We start from the raw sequence: 23,076 nt of genomic DNA on the forward strand, positions 1-23,076 counted from the left end.
ATCGCCTTCAATCTGTAGAAATAAAACGAAATGGAATAGTCTATAAATCCGAAACCCTTCCCATAGACGTGGAAATTCCGCAGGGGAGCATTTCCGGCCCTCTTTTGTTCGTCATTTATTTGAACGACTTATGTAATTTAAACCTAAACCAACGTCAGTTCGAAACTATTTTCGTAGATGACACAAGTCTGTTATCAGGTGGTGAAACCTTCCCAGAGATGATGTTAAATAGTACAGATCTATTCAACAAAACTAAGGACTGGTTCAATAAAAATCAACTTGTACTAAATGAATCGAAGACACATATAATTTTGTTTAGAACAAACCAAGACAACATTGATTATCCAGTTAGGGTGGACCTTCAAAACTCTTCTTTTGAACTGTCCCACAACACCAAATTTTTTGGAATCCACATAGACGAGAACATGAATTGGACTTCTCATATTGATAACCTCGCAAACAAACTAAGTGGAATATCGTACGAAATTAGAGTTACATCAAAATATCTGCACAACGAGGCTATAAAAACAATATACACGGCTAACTTCGAATCGGTTGCTCGATACAGAATTATTTTTTGGGGTAGCAATCGAAATATCGAAAAAATCTTCATAGTTCAAAAAAGAATGATAAGAGGAATCAACAACTTAAATTATAACCAAACTTGCAGAACAGTATTCAAATCCACCAATATAATGACAATCTACGCGATGTATATCTATGAATGCCTAATGTTTATTTATAAAAATTCACACCTCTTCACTGAAAATATACCTAACAGTAACTGAAAAAAGCGCCCACTATATGTCAATCAAGCTTTTCAACCATCTTCCTAACAGATTAAAACTAACTAAGAAAATTGGAGTTTTCAAAAGAGAACTAAAAAAACTTCTCATAGACTTAGAGCCCTATGATTTGAATGCACATCTCACTGGAACATTCATTTTAAAATATTTATAACAAAAAATCTGTACCTTCTTGTTTGACGCCATTTTATTATATGTTACCGACCTTTTGCAATAAAAGTTTGTAATCTACTCTGAAATAAAGCTGTTTATTATTATTATTAACCAAGCCACATTTGAACTTGGTAATAAACCCGAAAAAGCTATTGATGAGCAGCAATTGAGGTTGGAGGAAGACGAGGTAATTGTACTCGTTTTTTACTTTTAGTATTTTTAACGAAACATGCATATCTATACTTACCTAAACAGGTAGTTTTTTTTTAGGAGCTCCGTACATTGAAAGAAGAAAGCGAATGCCGTTAGTGATAATTTCTTGTCGATTTGAATTACTATTTTAAAAAACTTCAGATCATTGAACTAAATTTTGTTTATAAAACATTTTGAAAACTGTTATTTTACCCCCTCCTGTAAAATGCAGATGTCGTATCACAGCCAGTTATTGCGTGTAAAAATAGTACATGATTTTGACACTGCAAAAGTAGATAAACTTTTTGATGAATATATGTTGAGCTTTTCCTGGTTTCAAGAAGAAAATAGTTTTTTCAGTTGGAGTTCGAGCAGTGAGTAATATGAGTAAGCATACATCTTCACCAACAACAATAGTTGTATTTGTTAAATTGAATTGCTCTATTGCTGTTTCAATTAATTATCTATACATCAGCATCATTATTAGCATGTTGTACCAATATATTTTCAGCGGTACATTAAGAAACTGGGTTTCATTTTACGTGATATTCTTATAGTTATAACTTATGTATATTTTATATTATAAGTGTAAGTTACAATGACTGATAGAAAAATATTTTAACATATATTATAACTACAGAGATGTATATACGTGGCGTACTCATGCATATTATGACGATTACAACTTTTACAACTTTTTGAATCGTTATATCTCAAAAACATTTTTTGTAGATATTTTATGATCTACAATTTTTGTTTCAAGTACTTTTATGATAGAACCTACCGTTTAGCTGAAAATCGCGAAAAACTCATTTTTTGACATTTGATCTTGAATAAAATGTTTTCCATGCAGGGAAAGATGGGGAACTTTCAAATTTTATTTTCAATCATATTTTAAACATTCTTACTGATTTTCAGCTTGGTGATAATTTAGGTAGTTTTACTCTTATTTTTTGGTCTAATTTGACCTGACTATTATTTATTATTCTGTATTTCATTTTCCAACTCCAATATCTGACAATTCCAATATTCCTGGAGATATGGAATACCTAGGAAATATATATAAGGGCGTCAAAAAATTACCTAGCATATCTTCAACCTTATACAAATACCTGAAAAAACTGAAGGGACCCGCGGTGAGCTGGATGACTGGAGGAGAAAACAGAAAAATCGGAAAACTAACAATCAAGACTAATGGAGATTTTCATTGAATAGTTTATGAAACCGCAACACGTGTTTCAATATACAGTAGCTTCTTTAGGCATGCCTATGTAAACTATTTGAAATATGACAATTAAATTTTACTCAAATACCCTAGTAGTAGAAACTCAAAGGGGTAGGGAAAAAACGTAGATGATGAGTGAAGACATTAAAATAAAATCCCATATATTGAGTACATAAAAAAATTGAGGCTATCCTCCAAAATTGGAAGAATAAATCGTTTAAGCATATTCAATATGCAATCCAAACAGAAATCAATACTTTTTATCAGACCAGACTGAGATACCAAAATGCTCCATTTATCATCCACCATCGTAAAAAAATAAAAATTCCTATCGGGTGATCAGGCGGAAGGGTTGGGAACGAGGAAAATACCACGCTCTCATTAGTACTAAAACACACGGAGCGGTTTCTGCCGAGTCGGCAGCCGACTCGGCTGCCGAAGCGGTGCATCCTTTATGGCAGTTCTATTGAATGAAACAGACGGTGCGTCAACGCGCGGTTCGTGATGGCTGTGGCAGCGCGTATCCTGCTGGCCATCATGCACCGCGCGCGGGTTTACGACTGTAGTCGGCACATCAGTACATGTTTGCTTATGGGACTAAACACACGTAAGCGGTTTTGTGGCGGTTTTTGTTATTAACAAGTAACTCGGCGTTGTCAGACCAGTATGGAAACTTTGGACGTTGAGAAATTAATCAATGAGATTCATATTAGACCAGCGATTTGGGATATGCGTTCAGAGGATTATTCCAACAAAATAAAAAAGAAAAGTTCTTGGGAAGAGGTAACCAATGCCTTTGTTGATGAGGGTGCTGCAGTGGAGGAGAAAAGACAAATGGGTAATTACATGAAAACTAAATTTATTTATCATCATCAGTATTTAATTATACAGGGTGTTTCAGTTTGTTCGTTCATAACTTCAGTAAACGATAGAACATATCAAAATAATAAAAGTATTTTCTTTAACATTTTTCTCTAAACGCTTCGTTTTCAAGATACAGGGTGTTAAACTTTTAAAAAAATATCAATATTTATTTATTATCTCCCAAATAAGTACAGATTTTTTATTTAAATTTTGTATCCTTCAGTCATAATAAAAGACCAATTTTTTGATGTTCCAAAAATTTTCCTTGGAAAAGCAATGGCGTAGTTATGGGCTTCTGTCTGGATTATATTATGACTAAGTGTACAAAGTTTGAATAAAAAATGTTTATTTGTTTGGGAGATAACGAATAAATAGTAGTACGGAAAAGTTATATGTCTAGCATGTGTCCATAACAAAATTCTTGGGTGACTAAACTTGCTGTGGATTTTCCAATTCTAAAAGCATAGTGCAAATCGACAAATGAATTGCCAGTAGCTAGGTACCTGAAATAAAAGGGTACTTATTAAATAAAGCTTTTTTTTTCAGGCATTTTGCTTAAAAAAAAATGGAAAAACATAAGGGTACGCCAGAGAACTTAAAGAAAATAAAGGAAAGTCAGGACAAGGACGAAAAGTCGAAAGTTCCTATATGTACGCCAACCAATTGGGCTCTTTGTCAGATGTAATCCAACGTCGCCCCACAGATACATCTATGGATGATGGGGCTCCTCTATCACCAAACAGTCAGGGTGAATCTGCGTCAGAAAGTCCTGCTACAATACATGATAACTCTCCTACTGTTCATGTCGCCAAAAAAAGAAAAGGAAACACATTGGAAAAAAAACTTGTGGAGGCCCTTGATAATCATAGTATTCGTCAAAAACAAAAAGCACAAACAGTAAATTCTGAAGAAGACGACGATAGATTATTTTTGTTATCATTAGTGCCTTTTATGAAATCCATTCCCCCACACTTTAAATTTGCTGCGAGAATGGACATTATGCAAAGCATAAATAAATATAATCCCATACAGTCACCAGCCCCCTCTGTATACTCACCACAATTACCGTATAACCAAATTCGCACCCAGGCTCCAAGCCACCAATCTGGAATACTACATCAATGGCAATATTTAAATCCACATGCTGGACCTTCCGGACTTCTAGACTTCAACCAAAGTCCTTCACAACAAGAGCCCCAAGCTGGGCCTTCTGGGATTCAGCGGCAGAGTACTGAATCCCCTTTGATGTCGCCTGGAAGCTCGTATTCCCAAGATACGGATATAACCCAATTATTTCAAATGCTATTTTGCTAAAAAACATGATAATATAATACTTTTTTAAGAATGAAAATATTTTTTTAGATTTTATTTATTTATCTTACCTTGAAGTTATAAGAAGCTTTTCTTCTACTGGTATGCTTTCCCTCATGGTAGTATTTCTTTTTGAACATGAATCTTTAATTATTGACAACAATTCTTGGAATGTTCCTCTTGACATTCTGGTAAAATTAAATAATTTATCTGGATCTCCGTTAAGTTCGTCATACAGTGTGTAAAAAAATCCTCTATTTTTCCTCTCATTTATTATGGGATGTATCCAATATTTGTGTTTCTTTTTTTTCTTAACTTTGTTATATATTAAGCCTGCAGTTATTAAAAAAAGCAAATCATCATCACTGTCAGAAGAATTCATACTTTATGCCAACGATGCGAACCACTCAGACACAACTAGACAACTGCGAAAGATGTCTCGATAAAAACGTGTCGGTCGTAAGCTGCGGTGACGCCTCATGTGTTTTGAGCCGCTTCTCTGCCGAGTCGGCGCCGACTCGCCAGAAACCGCTCCGTGTGTTTTGTCTCTTAATGTCTGGAATTCGGGCACCGAAAAAAATATGAAATGAAAACTGGTACAAAGGAACAGTTTCAGAAATGTACTAAATGAATAATAAAGCAAAAAATTATACGAATGATGCCACGCAAGCAAATTTGAAGGCTAGAGAGAAGGGACCAAACGCTACCCAGAATATTGAAACCATGTTGAATTAATATAAACTTATTTTTCTAAACCATGGTCTTCAACAAACATTATTTTATACTCTTAAGGTTTTCATAAACAAATGTTTGAAATTTTTCTTATTTTTAATAAGACTAGTTACTTTTCTACTGTATGTATCATAATTAATATTTAAGGGCAAAAAATCATCACTATCAGTTATCCTAAATCATAGAGTCAATAAATTCTGATGTATTCAAAATACTTCAAAATCTTCAACGATTATTAGCATGGTTTCCACAAATAAATGAAAATTTTCAGGATATCTACTCTTTGTGTTTAATAGCTGTGTAAAAAGTATATATTATTAATTAAACAATGATAATCGTACTAATTACTGAATACACTTCACTAATGAGCGCTAGAGAGTTTCAAATACAATTAGTTAGTTATTATTGAATAATGACAATGTATGTCATTGAATAATTATATATTTTTCACGATTGTATTTCTTTTATATTAAGAACAGACAGGAATTCAACAATAAGGTCTGGGTAATTTTGTACATAACTTATTTGAGTCTGATACCAGACGTTCTCTTTTCATCTAAATCTGTTAGTCGTTTAGGCGTGAAGGAGCCACAAAAATACCTACATACATTTAGCCATCGTTACAAACTTTCACACTTATAATATTAGTATAGATAGTATAGATGTGTAGTTCATGCAGAAAAGTAACTGACGAACACAAACTGGAAGAAAAAACCCTCTCGAAACAACTACTTTCATATAATCAAACACTGAAAAAAGTTGTTTTGATAGAGATTTTTTTCAGGTTGTGTCTGAAAGTTACTTCTTTACATGAACTTCGTATATTTGTATATATTTAATTCAGAAATCAATTGCTTTCGTCCTTTTTTTGAAAGGACTTTTTTGTATGAAGATGGGGAAGTAGAATCCCAGAACCTTTCTTTTCCAAAAATGAATTTCTCCTAAAAATATACTCCTTTCAATCGAATTTATTATAATGGATTTTATTTATTTTTTCCAGATTACGACAATGGGATAAACCATTACTAGAGAAAAGAATATAAGAAATATTTTCGATCAAAACACTTTTTACATTCAAGTTACAAGGTAAGTTATGTTATTTTAAATTAAATAGAACCAATTGAAAATTTTTTGAGTATTAAAATAAAACACAATGAAGATTTTTACAGACATTTTTCAAATGATATCTTGCATTATTTATTCGCTATGAGGACAATATCTTCTTATTTTATTAAAGGTTATACCCGAAGTGCACCAAGTTTAATCAAGTTTCGAAATTTTGCTAAGCAAATTACTTGAATGATAATAATAATACCAATAGTATAATACATATATATATTAGAAATACAATTTTATGGAAAAAATATGACGTTAATAATTTATCGTTCGATAGATAAACGTAGACAACCAACACGGAAATGAATCCGCGTTTGGAGTGAATCTTAGTTTTATAAATAATATTTACTTTCTCGAATGAAGTGATGTGGAGATGAAATTGATTTGCTAAAATGTGGCCTACATGAAACAAAAATATATATAATACTAGTTGTTGCTCGCGACTTCGCCTGCGTAAAATTTAGTAGTTGTAGTACTAATTAGTACTATGTTGCTGTATGACTGCTGTTCCAATGTTCCAGCGTTATAGAACAGTGCTTTCAAAAAAAAATTTCTACAGCGCCATCTAGTGGCGAGTTACAGTAAGATTGATAGCCTAAAAACCTTCTCTATGAAAAAAATCTCATACATGTCAAGTTTCATCACGATCGGTTGAGCGATGTAGAAGTTTATCACTTACCAACCCACCAACCAACCAACAACCCATTTTTATATATATGACTAGTACTATGTTGCTGTATCGCTGCTGTTCCAATGTTTTGACAGAATCAGAATCAACGAACATAGGCGTGCGCAGCATTATAGAACAGTGCTTTCAAAAATATCGTTCCACAGCGCCATCTAGTGGCGAGTTACAGAAAAATTGATAGCCTAAAAACCTTCTCTATGAAAAATTACTTATACATGTCAAGTTTCATCACGATCGGTTGAGCGATGTAGAAGTTTATCACTTACCAACCTACAAACATCCATTTTTATATATTAGATGAATAGTAAGTAGCAGTACCAGCACAATGTGTACTCGTATACACACGTACACTTCTTATACATTCGAACATAAACTGACATTAAGATATTATACAAATGAGTAAACATTTGAATGGTTATTTGACATTTTCGAAAATCATTACAATATAGTCATTCCAAACTATAACATGTCCTAGTGGGGGATACAAAGTTTCGGGCTCCATTTAAAGATATACTGAAAATCGAGCTCTTATTTTTTTTTCTTGGAAAATGAGAATGAAATAATTTTTTATAGTCAGTTGGTGATTCATTGAAAAGTTTCGATCCCAAAAAAGTAAAACATTTTGAACGATTGTAGTTTTTCGGTTCTTTTTCAGATATCGTGATAATTATATTATTGAATTGGCAAGTGTTATGTGATTCTGCCTTTTTTTATAATACATATACAAATAAAGAATTAGATTCATTACGGATTAAGAATGTGCCTATCTGTTATTTCTTTTTTACCTTCAATTGTTCAAGTGGTATATTTCTCATTGCCATTTCTTCTTCAGGAAGTTCTTCAGTTTGTTATTAATTTTTAATTGTTGCTTGTATTTTATTCCATTGTAATTTCAGCTTGATATAGTTATTAATTTTCAGCTAATCTTTTTATTTTTATAAATTCTATCAGGAATTTCAAATCAATTTATATCATATTAGACAAAGGAAGTCCGAAATAATGAAATGCATCACGAAACATTGTCAACCACCTTCAAACAAAACCTCATATTTGCACAGAAAAATCGTCTATCTATCCGACATACATAATCTAAATATTCGATATAAAAGAACCCTTTCACTACTAATCTTCAGATTAGTTATACTTATCAAATATGTTCAATATACAATCAGGTCCCTACCATGTTCAAATCCTACAGTTTGCAAAGATTCAAGAAGATATATAAGAAACACTTGTTTTCAATGCAATCTTGATATACGTACAATGGAAATTAGATTAGAAATAGCTGTAATTGTTCAACTTTCATTCTTTCATACTTTTATATTGTTGAGTTCAACACACCTAGCGATATATTTAAGGTCAAGTGAAAGAACAGTTTATCAGCTGATTTTATATCATCCTATAAACTGAACTTCGCCTTTTGCTTTGGGCCAAATTCACATTATATATATATATATATATATATATATATATATATATATATATATATATATATATATATATATATAAAAATCTCACGAAATCGTTGCTACTCAAAAACTTGAGGCGAGAATGTATTTGAATTTGAAAAATTATCGCGAGCAGTATAATTAAATTGAAATTTTCATTTCTTGAACTAGTTGAAATGTTTCAAACTTAATTCATTTTGTAGATATATTTTTCAACAAATAAATTCTGATAAATTTAAACATTTCATTGTTTTGGAGAGTATAAATGGATATTAAAACTCATTCAAATCAATTTGTTCGAGTACATTCTCGAAGTTTTCGGACAAAACTCCAACTTACTTCTCATTCTCTTATTTTTATGATAACACATTGAAAATTTCTAGTATGTTCATTTTGAAAACTGAATTCATCAATTTATGAACTAATATTCTTGCAAACTCCGTAAACAAAAGCTATGATACATATTTCGTGAAGCGATTTCAAAATTTTCATATCACCATGTAATCAAAGATCTATCAATATTATGACTTATTATTGTACTAGGTACTAATATTATGGTATTGTATACGTTACTTGTGAAAGCACCAAGTGAAGAAGTAACTCACATATTTTCATTGATTTATTATTCTCAATACCACACTGAACTGATTTTTCTTTGGACCTTACTGTTTCCAGTTTTGAGTTACCTGATAGATTTTGATATCTATAATTACTGCTTTCGTTGTGCATAACATTAGCGAAAGTATTGAGGTGTATAAAATGTTAGAAATACGTTAGGAAGTGTTATGAAATTTTTGTTTTTAATTTGTCACTCATATTACCCAACACCTTCTTAAATAACATACTTTTCCAGATTCATCCCAAGTATAGAGCAATGGCAATCATCAATATTAAGAGTAAGTACAAGTGTACCTATTATTTCATAATTCAGCTATATATTATGCAGATGAGCTTGGTTCATATTTGGCATGGATAGTAGACTGACAATTCTCAGATGTGTTTTAGTTCACAATACAAAAGTTTTACCTGAGAAGTTTATTGAAATGATTTTTATATAATAGTTTCCATAAGTGATGAATAAATTTCATGAGTACCTATCGTTAACTAAAATACTTCAAAAAAATATTCACAAACCGATTTCCATTTTTCATGACTTGATAAGTGAAATTTTCAACCAATGACGTAAAATTTTCATCAAAATGTATTCAAATAAAATTGCCAATATTCGAGCTGTCGCCACAGTCGTAGACTCTTTCCATTTCAAAAAACTGATAAAAATTGGGAACCAAAATTCATCACAAAAACATCATTTTGTACCTATCAAGTCAAGGAACAGTGAACCAGTTCTTGAACTACTATGTAATTGGAATTAATAGAAAAATTACAAGAGCATGAAAACTAGTATCGCTTTAGAATATATCTCCAAACCATTCTCCAAGACCTTGTGTTACAAAAACATGAAGAGCGATCGCATCAGTTTCTCCAATAACATTTCTGAAAATCAGCACAACACAGCCAGAATACAGTCATAGAGTGCGGACGTAAACATTCTTTCACTCCTCTCAACTTTTGAGCGCAGCAAGATATAAAAAACTCACATGACGAATGTATGGATAAAAATCAGAATCAATTCTTACAAAAGAATGAATCTTCTGAAAAGAGCATACAGGCCTATCACAGATGATTTAGTGATATGCTAGCTTCTGAAGAAATCATAACCAGAAGATGATATGCATTTCAGAAAGTCGCAACTTGATTATCAACAAACCTATGGAAGTCTGCCTGTATGGCGATGATTTCGTGATTTTCAGCTATAATATCCCAAGGACATTGATAACTAACGAAATAATTTTATCACAGTTTTCGAAAGCACGTTATTTGGTAACATCCCGACGCCGAAGGCGGAGGGATGTTACCTAAAATAACGTGCTTGAGGAAGTTGTGATAAAATTATGAGTTATTTATCAATGTTCGAGGGATATTCGGTGAGAAAATTTTTTGCAATTCGAACAAAATTATTTATTGAACACACAGTTATTAAAAGAACAATTCGTATAATGATATTCCGTTGATCTTGCTGTATTTGCCTCGGTTACTGCTTTGAACACCAAAGCGAGGAAGTGACATTTTCGAAATAAATTGAATTATTGAAATGTCAAACAACTTTATTGTGTTGGTTGCTTAGCAATGTCATGACATAAGTGATAACTACCCGTGAAAACTATCCATGGGTAGTTATCAGTGTAATGATGGTTTCATTGGTTATTTCGACACACATGACTAGAAATAGACAAATTTGATAGGATAATTTTTTTGGCAAAAAATTTTCTGCAGAGTAAGATTCATACTTCTCAGTTTCGAATGCTCAATTTTTCCTTTATCATTCAGAAAACTGGTGAGACAAGTCGGGTTTTCTGTTCTCTGAAAAGAAGACAAAATTTGTTATATTTTTTTTAAAAAAGTCGAATGAAGTGTCCCCAGCCTAATTCTCAATAACCAAAGCTTTGTTACATCAGTCAACAGGTACGTTCAGAAATCAAACTGAAAAGACCACATAACAGATTTAACAGCAACATGCTACAAAAAACTCAACTTTCTGCAGATCCTCACTAATAAAAATTGGATTACGGCACTGTCGCATATGCACTCGACCATTCAGCTGAATGTTCAGCTCTATATAGATCTCTCGTTAATGCTAATTCCAGTGCAAACCGAAATTAAACTACTCAAAATGAATATAGACATATCCTTAAAATCCGATAAGTAGAAAATATGTATTATTTCATGATAAAAACTTTTGGTGTGTACTCCATACTAATTCTTATCCATTCGGTTGTTGTTGTTTACAATTTTACTTTTTTTACTTCTTTTTGTACTTTTAGCTACACAATCATTAATATAAAAAATTCTGTACTTAGTTTCACTTTACTAAAAATCAATGAAAATCTGAAAAAAGATTATACTTGAAAGTTATGTACTTTTTTAAATGTTTTCATTTTATTTGGAGAACGTCATTTTCCATTAATCCACGTATTATAAAATACCAAATCAATAATTACATTCATCTCAACAGTTTAAATTTGGGTCGATAAGAGTTTTGTCCGGCTTCATTCGAAGTACTATTGTAAATCATGTCCTAAAGAAAATAACGCTGGCCGCCACTGGGAGCCATAAACCAGTTGTGACGTAGCTAAGAGCGCGCGAATGTTCGATGTTCGCTGCCGTTCTATATGTAGCGATAATAATGATACCGGCTTCGATGAAATTCCGAGGAATGTTCCGGCGCCTTTGATTGTCAAATATAAGCGCCATCCACTCACCCATCGATGCAGTCAAGTGGAAATGACAGTGCGGTACGCGGAACGATCTAATGAGGCGATAGACATTCGAATAATAGTTTTGGTTAAAGTGTTTTTTTGTATCAAAAAAGAAATAAAGTTAAGTTTGATTATTGTTCGTTGTAGTCAATTATTGGCCAACGAACGGGGAAAAACGTAAAAATACTAATTAAATGATGGGTAGAAATAGTTCCAAACCGCTTGTCAAGTAGACATGAATATAATCTATGACAAAGCTATTTTGCGTGTTTATCAAAGGCAATGAAACAATGAACAAAATGCTCTGGTTGTCCTCACAGCAGATACAACCTTCAATATTTCTATTAGTTTGATCAAATGCATTTTAGCACAGTTAGTCAGATTCTTGTTTTCGGTTGCAATTGGTTCTGTGCTTTTGATTACAATTACTATTGTAATGTAATGTATTTTTTTCCTATAATTTTGTCAAATAGCATCTATGTTCATGAACACTTTTGGGTTCTACTTGCCCTCTATTTCAAAGTTGACCCTGTACCGCCAGTTTATTTTACCCTATAGATATGAGATACGTCCAGGGATGGATAGATTCCAATTTTGTTACAGTTTCATAAGGAGTCGATACTTTTCGACTCAGTCGCGAGTGAAAGTGTTCATTTTCAAACGGTTTTATTTATCTTGCCCTATTTGTTTGTTTGTTTGGTCAAATTTAGCAATTGAAGTCTGACCCCCTTCCTGTTGACAAATTCATCTGATATTTGTTACACATATTTGGTTCTGATGACAATACAATTTAAAAAATTCTGTATCATTGTAAATTCGAAATGGTCGCAGCTACAAAATAGCGGATTACATCTTTTTTCACAACTACCTTAATGTGGGTATCAAATGACTGGGGTAGAATAGTAGTATTCTTTGACCAGATCCAAATTCAAGATGGTCGCAGCTACAAATTTCACATCTACCTCACAACTACCTCAATATGGGTTTCAAAAGATGCAAATCTAATATAATCTATACATAGAACTTTGTCAATTCAAAATCGGCATACAAGCATGGATTTTCCACCCAAGTCAAGATTTTGTATCGTGTCGAGGACTGTGTGGCGTTAGGATGGATAAAAATTAGAAACTAAATACTTAAAAATAAAATATATAAAAAAAATATTTTGAACGGTTTTATTGAAAAAAAAATCAATGATATAGCTAATGTACTGAAAACTGAAAAATAATTCGGATAGTCCTAGGTAGCAGTCATCACACCACAGCAACCTACGGTATTAATCAGATAAAAAAATAAAATTGTTAGGCGCCTTATTTACAAATTTAGTCAGGTTACGCTACGCTCAACAATTTTATCATTTTTTCATCTGATTAATACCGTAGATTGCTGAGGAGAGTGGTGTGATGACTGCTACCTAGGACCTTCCGAATTATTTTTCCGTTTCCAGTACATAAACACTTTTTTACATATTTTAATTCAATCAATAAATCCACATTTTCAGACGATTTCTCGCGAATGACCCAAAAAGTATTCTTTCGAACAAATCATTCCCAGTAAAAATGTAGCTTGAGAATGGTGGATTTGCGGTGTCTGTAGACCCAATTCAAACGGATAAAAGGCTTGTTGAAGTTTGATTCATATGAAGGGAAGTAGCCAAAAAACAATGCATTTTTTAAGGAAAACTCATAGAATCTTTTTTGAAGGCTTGAACAAAATCTCCAGCATCAAAACTAAGGGATTTATGACGAACATAATATTGGTCCCTTTTTAACGACAAATACATGTGAAATCAATCCCTATTTACCACCCTCATTGAAAATAATCGTTATCACTATTCATCTCACTTCATTTATGTACTTCTGATATACTCTAGAAGTTTAACTGGTTGGAAAATTTAAAAAAAAAAGGATTTTCTCCAAAATAACTCAATTACTCGTACTATCAATGATACCCATATAAATGGTGAGTCAACAAATTCCTTCGGTCCATTGCTATCAGAGGAAACAACTTTTCGAACTGCTCATTTTTTTGCAGTCACATCGATGAATATTATCTTTCAAAATTATTTTCTTGCATACCAACCAAAGTTATATTTTTTCAAATGGTACACCCAGTATATGTCATTCGATTTCATATTTTTTAGCTCGCTGAGAAATTTTTGTTTTTGAATTTCCATTGCGACGTTGCCAAGTTATTCCAGAAAAACCTATTTTGCAGACAATATGTTTTTTAATTCACTACCCGCATATCAACAGCCATTAAGTGGATTTTTTTAGACATAGTTAGTCAACAGCACTATGATAATTTCGAGAATCTCAACTTTCTGAAACAATATATAGGGTGCTCGGTAAAACCTTTCATTCATTTTCATTCTTTATTTGTATGAAATATTTCAACAGTTCACTACATTTTTTATCAAAGGTATACTATAGGAAAAACTGATATTCAACAAATTATATCAAGTTTTGTAATTGTTGTAACCACAAAAAAAAAGGATTTTCTTACGTTCACTTACTCAAAATTGTTTTTCGATTATTCAAACTAATCACTAGTACATTAGCATACCATCTAGTTATAGTTATCTGCGGTTTCAACGGTAAGGAATACATAAAAAACCTAAAGACTATTTATACTGTTTTTTTCTTAAAAAACCCAGTTATCCATGACTGACATCAAAAAATGAATCTTGGTACTTGTCAATAACGGCATGTGTTGAAGTGTCTTTCGCGTGTAGATTGAATAATTTTCATTACGAATTATATATTAGAAGATATGGTATAAATGGTCTGAAAGTGACGGAAACTGCCTTCTTGCATCTAGGATTTACAAAAAGAAGTTCCCCGAAAGAAGAAACCCAGATGGAAGGGCATTTCGGGCTTTAAAAACAAGATTTGAAAAAACTGGTAATATCAATCACAAGAAGTTCGAACGTGTCTGTCTGCCCTGTAACAAATGAAATGAATACGTTTCCAACTGCTCTTCATCTTGTTGAAAATCCCCATGTGAGTACCCGAGACCTGAGTAGGTAACTGTGATTTTTTCAAACCAATGTGTCTCGAATGATACGAGGAAGCAAATTTCATCCTTACCACATGCAATTGAGTTACGAGGAAGAGATTTTAATAACCGTGTTCAATTTTGCCGATGGGGCTTAGAAAAAAGATCAATCAGGAAAATGATTTTTTTTCGATTTTGTTATGTTTTCTTATGTAGCGACTTTTTATAAAAAAAAGGAACTATGGATCAGCATAACATGCATTATTATGCAACGGAAAACCCTCATTTTGTTCGTTGCCTGAACAATGAACAGCGTTGGTCAATGAATGTTTGGGGTGGAATTCTCGGAAAGAGTTATCGGTCCTTATTTTTTGGATGGGCATCTCACTGGAAGAAAATATGTAAGATGTCTTCGGCATGAGTTTTCGAATTTATTGGACTGGGTTCCATATGGAACAAGACTTAGAATATGGCTACAAGAAGACGGTGCACCACCATATTTTAAAACTGAGGTACGGGAATACCTCAACCATCAAAAATGGATAGGTAGGAAGGGCCTGTGGTGTGGTCACACAGATCACGTTACCTGACCAAAATGGATTTTTTTTTCATGGGGGTATATCAAATGGATTGTCTACCAAACTCCTTCAACATCTATAGAAGACATGAAATGAAAAATCACTAGAGCTTTCAGGGAAATCCCAGAGAATAAGCTGGAACGTGTAGAGAGTTCGTTCAAAAAAAGACTGACATTATGTGTTGCAGAAAATGGTCGCATTTTGGGCTCTTCCATTCAATAATAAATTTAAGCCTTATTGTTCAAATTGAAAAAGTGTTGACTAAGTGAACGTAAATAAATGAATTTTTTGTGGTTACAACAATTAATAAAACTGGGTATAATTTGTAAAATATCTGTTTTTCGTATAGTATATCTCTGATGAAAAATGTAGTGAAATGTTGGAACATTTCATAAAAATGAAAAAATACAGGGTGTTCCATTTGAAAAAGTTGAATTATGTCTTTTTGAAAATGAATGAAATGTAATCTTTTGCAAAATTACAAAAATTTTCATATCAAATCAAACTCTTTTTTTTTTCAAAACTACAAACCATTCAAACTTCTAGAGTCTAGAGCATATTATTTTATAGTAGTTCATGAATGAAGTCAAGTATATAATGGTAAACAACATTATTTCCCAAGAATGAAAGGGTGTATTTTAGGAGGGATTAATTTTTGGGAAAGAAAGTTTTTGGAATAGAGATGAATGTTTTCCCGTATAATTCAGCGTTCATATAAAAGTATCTGTTTCGAAAGTATTTTTCTTCCCTGTAATTCAATGTTTATAAGAAAATATCTGTTTTGAGAGAGCTTTTTCTTTCATTTTATGTCTGAAAATTACTTCACAAGATCTACACATCTTTGTGTAGATTTAATGCTGAAGACTTTGAGCTATATTTATAGCTTGCAACCTTAATAATCTGGACTGTGGCTGCTCATGCATCTTTATCACCAGATATACAAATCCAACATGAATCGCTACTTTGGCACATTCACCGCTCTTAGAGTGCCTTATGGATTTTCCTGTTGTACTAGTGTTTCACCTTTGAATTTTTTCACTTAGAGTGATTTTTTTTTCTGTCAAATACTAATTTTTTGAGTTATTCAAGAAAAAACGTTCATTGGTTGAAAAATGACACTTTCACTCCTGAACAGGTCAACAAGTACGGACTTTCAGAACAACTTTGAAAACAAAAGTTGCTTAGAATCCCATATCCAAATCCGTAGTTATGAAACATTTTTCACCCACGAGAAGGGGTGTCATCCATCCCCAGAGTCCAGAGTAACAGCTACCCCTGGTACAGGGTAGGGGAAATGTCTTCTCAATTTCTTAGTCCAAGTTTCACATACTTTAATATTATCTTTGGTTTTTAGGTTTCCTGCCAACAAGAGCCATAATATGGATTATGTTATTTACTTGTACGTTTTTTCTCTATATGATAAGAATTAATCTGTCAATAATAATTCTGGCAATGGTAGAACCAAAGAAAGGAAATATTACGGTTACTGCTGAATGTTTGAGAGAAGTGACTCCAGCAAATATCAGTGATCATGTTATAATAGAGTCGAAAGTTTCAAATGTAAGTGTTTTTTCAGTAACCGATACACCTTTGAAAATAACAATGTTACCCAATCATATCCAATACAATAACTCTAAAGCAGTTTGGCGATTTCCCTTAAACCTGAACATAATTGGAAAATAATTTTTCAATTATTAATCAACACGCTTTTATTAGCTTCACTTATATGTTTGTATAAGAGCAAGAGAGACAACCACAGTCTCTGCGCATGCGTATATATTTTATATTAAAACAATTGGGCTTAAAATAGCAAGCCAAACTAAAAAGTGTATAAGAGCAAGAGAGACAACCACAGTCTCTGCGCATGCGTATATATTTTATATTAAAACAATTGGGCTTAAAATAGCAAGCCAAACTAAAAAGTGGAAAATAAATGAAAGTTTAATGAACTAAAAAAACACGCTTTAACAGCAATACAAACTAAAAAATAATTCGAAACTAATTTAAGATTGTGTTTAACAGTATGGTGTGTTTTCAGTATGGTGAACAATACAAATGGGATAGTAATCTCCAAGGACTGATATTAGGGTCTTACTTTTGGGGATTTTTCCTTACTGGAATACCAGGAGGAATTCTGGCAGGAAGATTTGGACCAACCAGATGTATTACCATATCTTTCATTGTCAGTGGAGTTCTTACATTGGTAGGACCTTGGGCTGCTGCAATACATCCAGTTGTATTGATAATATCCAGATTTCTAATTGGGGCAGTAGGGGTAAGTACTCACGCTGGCCATTTGGGGTATAACTATTTTGCAGGTCTGCAGGTCAGCAAATTGTTCTCAGTACACATTGCTCTCGTAATCTTGTAGGAGGCCAGAAATTTTTGCAGGTTGAGCCTACCAGACATGAATCTTGATCAGGTTAATCATTTTCGACAAAAAAAAATCCAAACTCCACCCTTCGAGTATGGAAAAAGTCCACATTCCTCTTTAAATTGAAAATAAACCTTGCAGGTCGGCAGACATGCTTGCAGGGACATAAATCTCGACCAGGTTGATCATTTCGACAGAAAAAAATTCCAACCCCCACTTAATAATTTCACAATTCCCAAATAATTGAAGATACATTTTGCAGGTCGGCGGAAATTTTTGCAGGTCGGGTCTCCCAGACATGAATCTCGACCAGTTCAATCATCTTCGACAGAAAAAAATTCCAACCCCCACTTAGTAATTTCACAATTCTCAAAAAAATGAAGATACATTTTGCAGGTCGGCGAAAATTCTTGCAGATCGGATCTCTCAGACATGAATCTCGACAGGTTAATCATTTTCGACAAAAAAATTCCAACCCCTACCCTTTGAGTATGGAAAAACTCCACATTCCTCATTAAATTGAAAATAAACCTTGCAGGTCGGCGGAAGTTCTTGCAGGTCGGTTCTCCCAGACATGAATCTCGACCAGATTGATCATTTTCCTCCTTTTGATTATGCAAAAATGATCATCGAAAATGATTAACCTGGTCGAGAGACCTGCAAGGTTTATTTTCAATTTAATGAGGAATGTGGAGTTTTTCTATACTCAAAGGGAGGGGGTTGTAATTTTTTTTATTGAAAATGATCAACCTGGTTGAGATTCATGTCTGGGAAATCCGACCTGCAAGAACTTCCGCCGACCTGCAAGGTTTATTTTGAATTTAATGAGGAATGTGGAATTTTTCGATAATCAAAGGGAGGGGGTTGTAGTTTTTTTTGTCTAAAATGATTAACCTGGTTGAGATTCATGTCTGGAAGAACCGACCTGCAAGAATTTCCACCGACCTGCAAAATGTATCTTCAATTTTTTGAGAATTGTGAAATTATTAAGTGGAGGTTGGAATTTTTTCTATCGGAAACGATTAACCTGGTCAAGATTCATGTCTGGGAGACCCGACCTGCAAGAATTTCTGCCGACCTACACGGTTTATTTTCAATTTAATGAGCAATGTGGAATGTTTTCATACTTAAAGGGTGGTGGTTGGAATTTTTTTCTATCGGAAATGATTAACCTGGTCGAGATTCATGTCTGGGAGACCCGATCTGCAAGAATTTCTGCCAACCTGCACGGTTTATTTACAATTTAAAGGGGAATGTGGAATTTTTCCATAATCAAAGGGTGGGGGTTGTAATTTTTTCTGTCGGAAACGATTAACCTGGTCGAGATTCATGTCTGGGAGACCCGACCTCCAAGAATTTCTGCCGACCTGCACGGTTTAATTTCAATTTAATGAGGAATGTGGAATTTTTTCATACTCAAAGGGTGGTGGTTGAAATTTTTTTCTGTCGGAAATAATTAACCTGGTCGAGATTCATGTCTGGCAGACCCGACCTGCAAAAATGTATGTCCTCCTACAAGATTACGAGAGCAATATCTACTGAGAACAATTTGCTGACCTGCAGACCTGCAAAATAGTTATACCCGGCCATTTGTTTGATTCACATTCTCCATTCATCAATTTGGAATGAACTTGAATAGTTCAAATGTCATATGTTTTTCGATCATCGGAGAGTAAAATATTTTAGAATATAGTATTAAATTTTCATTCCGAACAGGTAAAATGTTTCATAATATATCAAAATATTCTATCTAAACCTCAATACCTTTTCATGCGCTAAATGATAGTTCTCTCTTGATTCCCATAATTGATTTTTACAATTTGTAAACCATAAATAACCAAATGAGACAACCCCCGCAAACGTACCAACCAAAACAGGGGCTCTACGTAACGGGCTTCATAAAATTGGCTTCATAATTCCGTTTGAATAAGTATCCATACCCCTCTCCTATATTACTATGAGCTTATTATGAAACCTAACGCTAGTTGCACACACACCGATTTTGAACGGCAGCCGGGGAACAGCCGTCCACTGCCACTGTATTGCCGGCAGTACCGAGAAGTAGTGGCGTACATGACTAAATACACTCTTGCATACTCACCGGTTTTTTACCGACCATTCCAGTGTCGAATGCTCGGTGAAATTGTAGTTACTACGCCATTAACTTCGTTCTGGTAGTGCGTGCTAATTACGACAACAAAGCAACTGATTGTTTGACCGATAAGAATCCGATGAGTGTGCAAGCACCCGCTACCAATAAAATATCGGCCGATTTTATACTGGCCGTCCAAAATCGGTGTGTGTGCAACTTAACTTGATTTGCAGTATCTATCATACTTTTCAACTCTTCTATGAACTCTTCACTTCAACATTCTGAAACAATGGAATTAACTTCGACCCTTCATTTGTAATAAGTTGAGTACTTACGATGAGGATGAGTTAAAACTACAGCCCGTCAGATGATACACAGTTCTCTAAAGAAGTAGACCTCCTTTGAGAGACAAGGATTATTTGGTATTATATATTTCTGACATTCTCAACACTTTGACATTACTTCTGCGCTGGGTCACTCGGTATGGATCGGGTTCGCTTGTACAGGTATATAACATGATTCTTAGAATAAACAAATTCTATAGATTGACCTTGAGTCAAGGTATTCCAAATAAATGATTGACGGGAAAATGAGATGCATAATAATATTTAAATACCTACGTTCCGGTTTTAAACTATCTGGAACTTGCCCCGATGATAAAATGATTATGGTGATCAAACCACTATTCATTTCGGCATTTTGCTAAACACGAGATGATATTTGAATTGATGTAAATGTTGAAATGATACATGTTTTAGTACAACTTAAATATCAGGGTAGTGAAAATACTTAACCTTTCTCGAGTTCCATTCTATGTATTAATATTATATGTATGTATGTATAAAAGTGATATAAAGCTTAATAAGAAATAATGTGCATTAGCACAACACTCTATAGAAACAGGACATAAACCAAATTACTCCAATATCAAAGTTTTACATACAGAAAAAAATATTTCCAAACGCCCTTTTCTTGAAATGGTTGAAATTAATAAGTCTTCTGATTGTATGAATAAGAAAACTGATATTGATAATCTCAGCAGTATATACAGTAACTTACTGGGACTACATCAAAAACATAATAATAATGAAAATTGTATCAATCAATAACTCTTTCTTTAGAGTCAAAAATTATGAAATCATCATACCCATTGAAAAAGGTATGACATTTGTCAAACCCACGATAGGTTTCCTCCGTCAGTAATTTGATATAAAGTTGTCCGAGTTGAACCTTATTCTCTCACATAAGGAAGGGATAGCACTGGTTTGACGACTTCGCTTCTTTGCCTTGTTGTCTTTTGAACAAAATATGTTCCAGCAATTTTTTGTAGTTACCATTCTGCTGAATATCTTTCTTAATTTGGCCTAGTTCCTTGTCAAGACATTATTTCTGTTTCAGTTTACTGAACCGAATACTTTGGTAGGATTATTTTTAGGATTTTCAATAATGGTAACATTACATTAATTTTTATTTCATTTGCTCTCCTATAGATTTCAAATATCGTCAACCACTTGCAATATAGAATTCAAAACTACAGTCCTGCATTTACTCATTTAAATTTTTATAACGGTTATGGCAGTTCGTACAAAATAATTCTACTTCACATTATATCATAGGTTTTTTTAATACTTATTACGCAAGTTTCTATAGAACAGATAATTCAATTCGTAAACATATACTCTGTATTTGGAATTGTCATTCCAACCAATTAAGGTACACTAATTGGCATATTATTATGTATACTTGAAATTATTGCAATGAACTTGTAAAAAACTTTCACTCGATGAAAGTAATTAACCTCAAGATACTATCATAGACAGAGTGAATCATACTGGAGAGTTACTGGACAGTTAGTACCTAATAGAATACACCTTAAGGTTACTTATGAACTATTATAAATTGTGAGTATTCATAGTGCATTCGAAATCGTGGCATTTAAAAGGTATTGAGGTAACAAACTGATTGTTATATCTTTTATGAACTACCGATATTTCATTTGCAAACAGATAATCAAATATGAGCACCTTCAAGGTTTATGGTTTATCATGACTTGTTGATTACTTTGTGTACAGTCGATAGACGAATAAATGGAAACTCAAATAACTCACTTATATTCAAAGGTTGGAAATACAGTGTCACCATTAAAGTGCGCACCATATGGGAAACTTTTTTTTCGAAAAGTTTCAATGAAGTTTAACTTCGGCACTTGTTTGTGCTTTGAATTTAACTTAAAATGATGCGACCAAATGCGACCCACTGACGTTCAGTGTTTGTCAAATTCAACTTTATTTATTTTTTTTATTGAAAAAGTGCATTTCTAGATCGAATTTAACAAAAAGTTACTTGAAAATGTTGTGTCTACGGCAATTTTATATCCATATGCCAAATTTTATGCAACTAGGATGAAGTTAACGTTTTGCTTATTTTTGACAGATATCCCCTTTATTTTAAAAAACAAGTTCGGTTAATTGTCATCAATTCATGTATACATAACAAAATCATCATGGAGTTCAACTTTTCTGATAAATTTTTACTTATACGGACATTTTTGGAGAGAAATTGAAAATGTGCTATATAAATTTTAACATGACTGGTGCAAAGTTTCAATCACTTGGCTATTTTCTTAAACAAACGTCAGTACCTTCAATTTTGAAAAAGCAGACACAACTCAAAAACTGCAATAAGTATTAATAAAATTACTAGAGTTGAAATTACATAAAAATTTCAATATTCAGTATTTACAGATTATTTATAAACACTAAACAGGGCGGTAAGGATGCTTAATCACGTTGAATAAAATTTTTAAGTAGGTCTTAACAAACAAAATGCATGCTATGTAGTGTCAAATTGTTGTTTTACTTGTCAAATTTTTAACAGTTGCAATAATGTTGTCTCTTCAGAAAAAAATAGAAATAGTTTTAATATGTGGTGAGAATACACCATACCGGCAAGTAGCTAACATTTTTAATGAATGGCATCCAGGAAAAAATGTTCAACATACTACTGTGTCAAGGATAATGTTGAAATTCAGAGAAACAGGATCCGTAGCAAATCAATTTGAAAAAAGCACACTCCAAGTAAATATGATGAGGAGGTCCAACTTAACATTTGTTTAAAAGTTATTGAACACGGGCAAACGAGCATAACCGATATTATAAAAAATTCCGATTACAAGAGAGAAAA

General features: G+C 33.0%; 1 protein-coding gene across 1 annotated transcript in view; it reads left to right on the forward strand.

Annotated features, from left to right (window-relative positions):
- Window positions 1-23,076, forward strand: part of LOC111505025 (sialin) — a 93,844-nt gene that overhangs the window by 51,122 nt on the left and 19,646 nt on the right. Inside the window, exons 2-5 of the mRNA XM_023159776.2 lie at window positions 6,284-6,369; window positions 9,389-9,431; window positions 16,782-16,987; window positions 17,466-17,702. Coding sequence (XP_023015544.2) covers window positions 9,410-9,431; window positions 16,782-16,987; window positions 17,466-17,702 — 465 coding nt within the window. The 5' untranslated portion in view covers window positions 6,284-6,369; window positions 9,389-9,409. The remainder of the gene's footprint in view (window positions 1-6,283; window positions 6,370-9,388; window positions 9,432-16,781; window positions 16,988-17,465; window positions 17,703-23,076) is intronic.

The sequence above is a fragment of the Leptinotarsa decemlineata genome, unplaced genomic scaffold (genome assembly GCF_025532065.1).
Source record: "Leptinotarsa decemlineata unplaced genomic scaffold, Ldec_3_MD MMD2_tig00000090_RagTag_RagTag, whole genome shotgun sequence".
In the NCBI taxonomy this organism is placed as follows: Eukaryota; Metazoa; Arthropoda; class Insecta; order Coleoptera; family Chrysomelidae; genus Leptinotarsa; species Leptinotarsa decemlineata.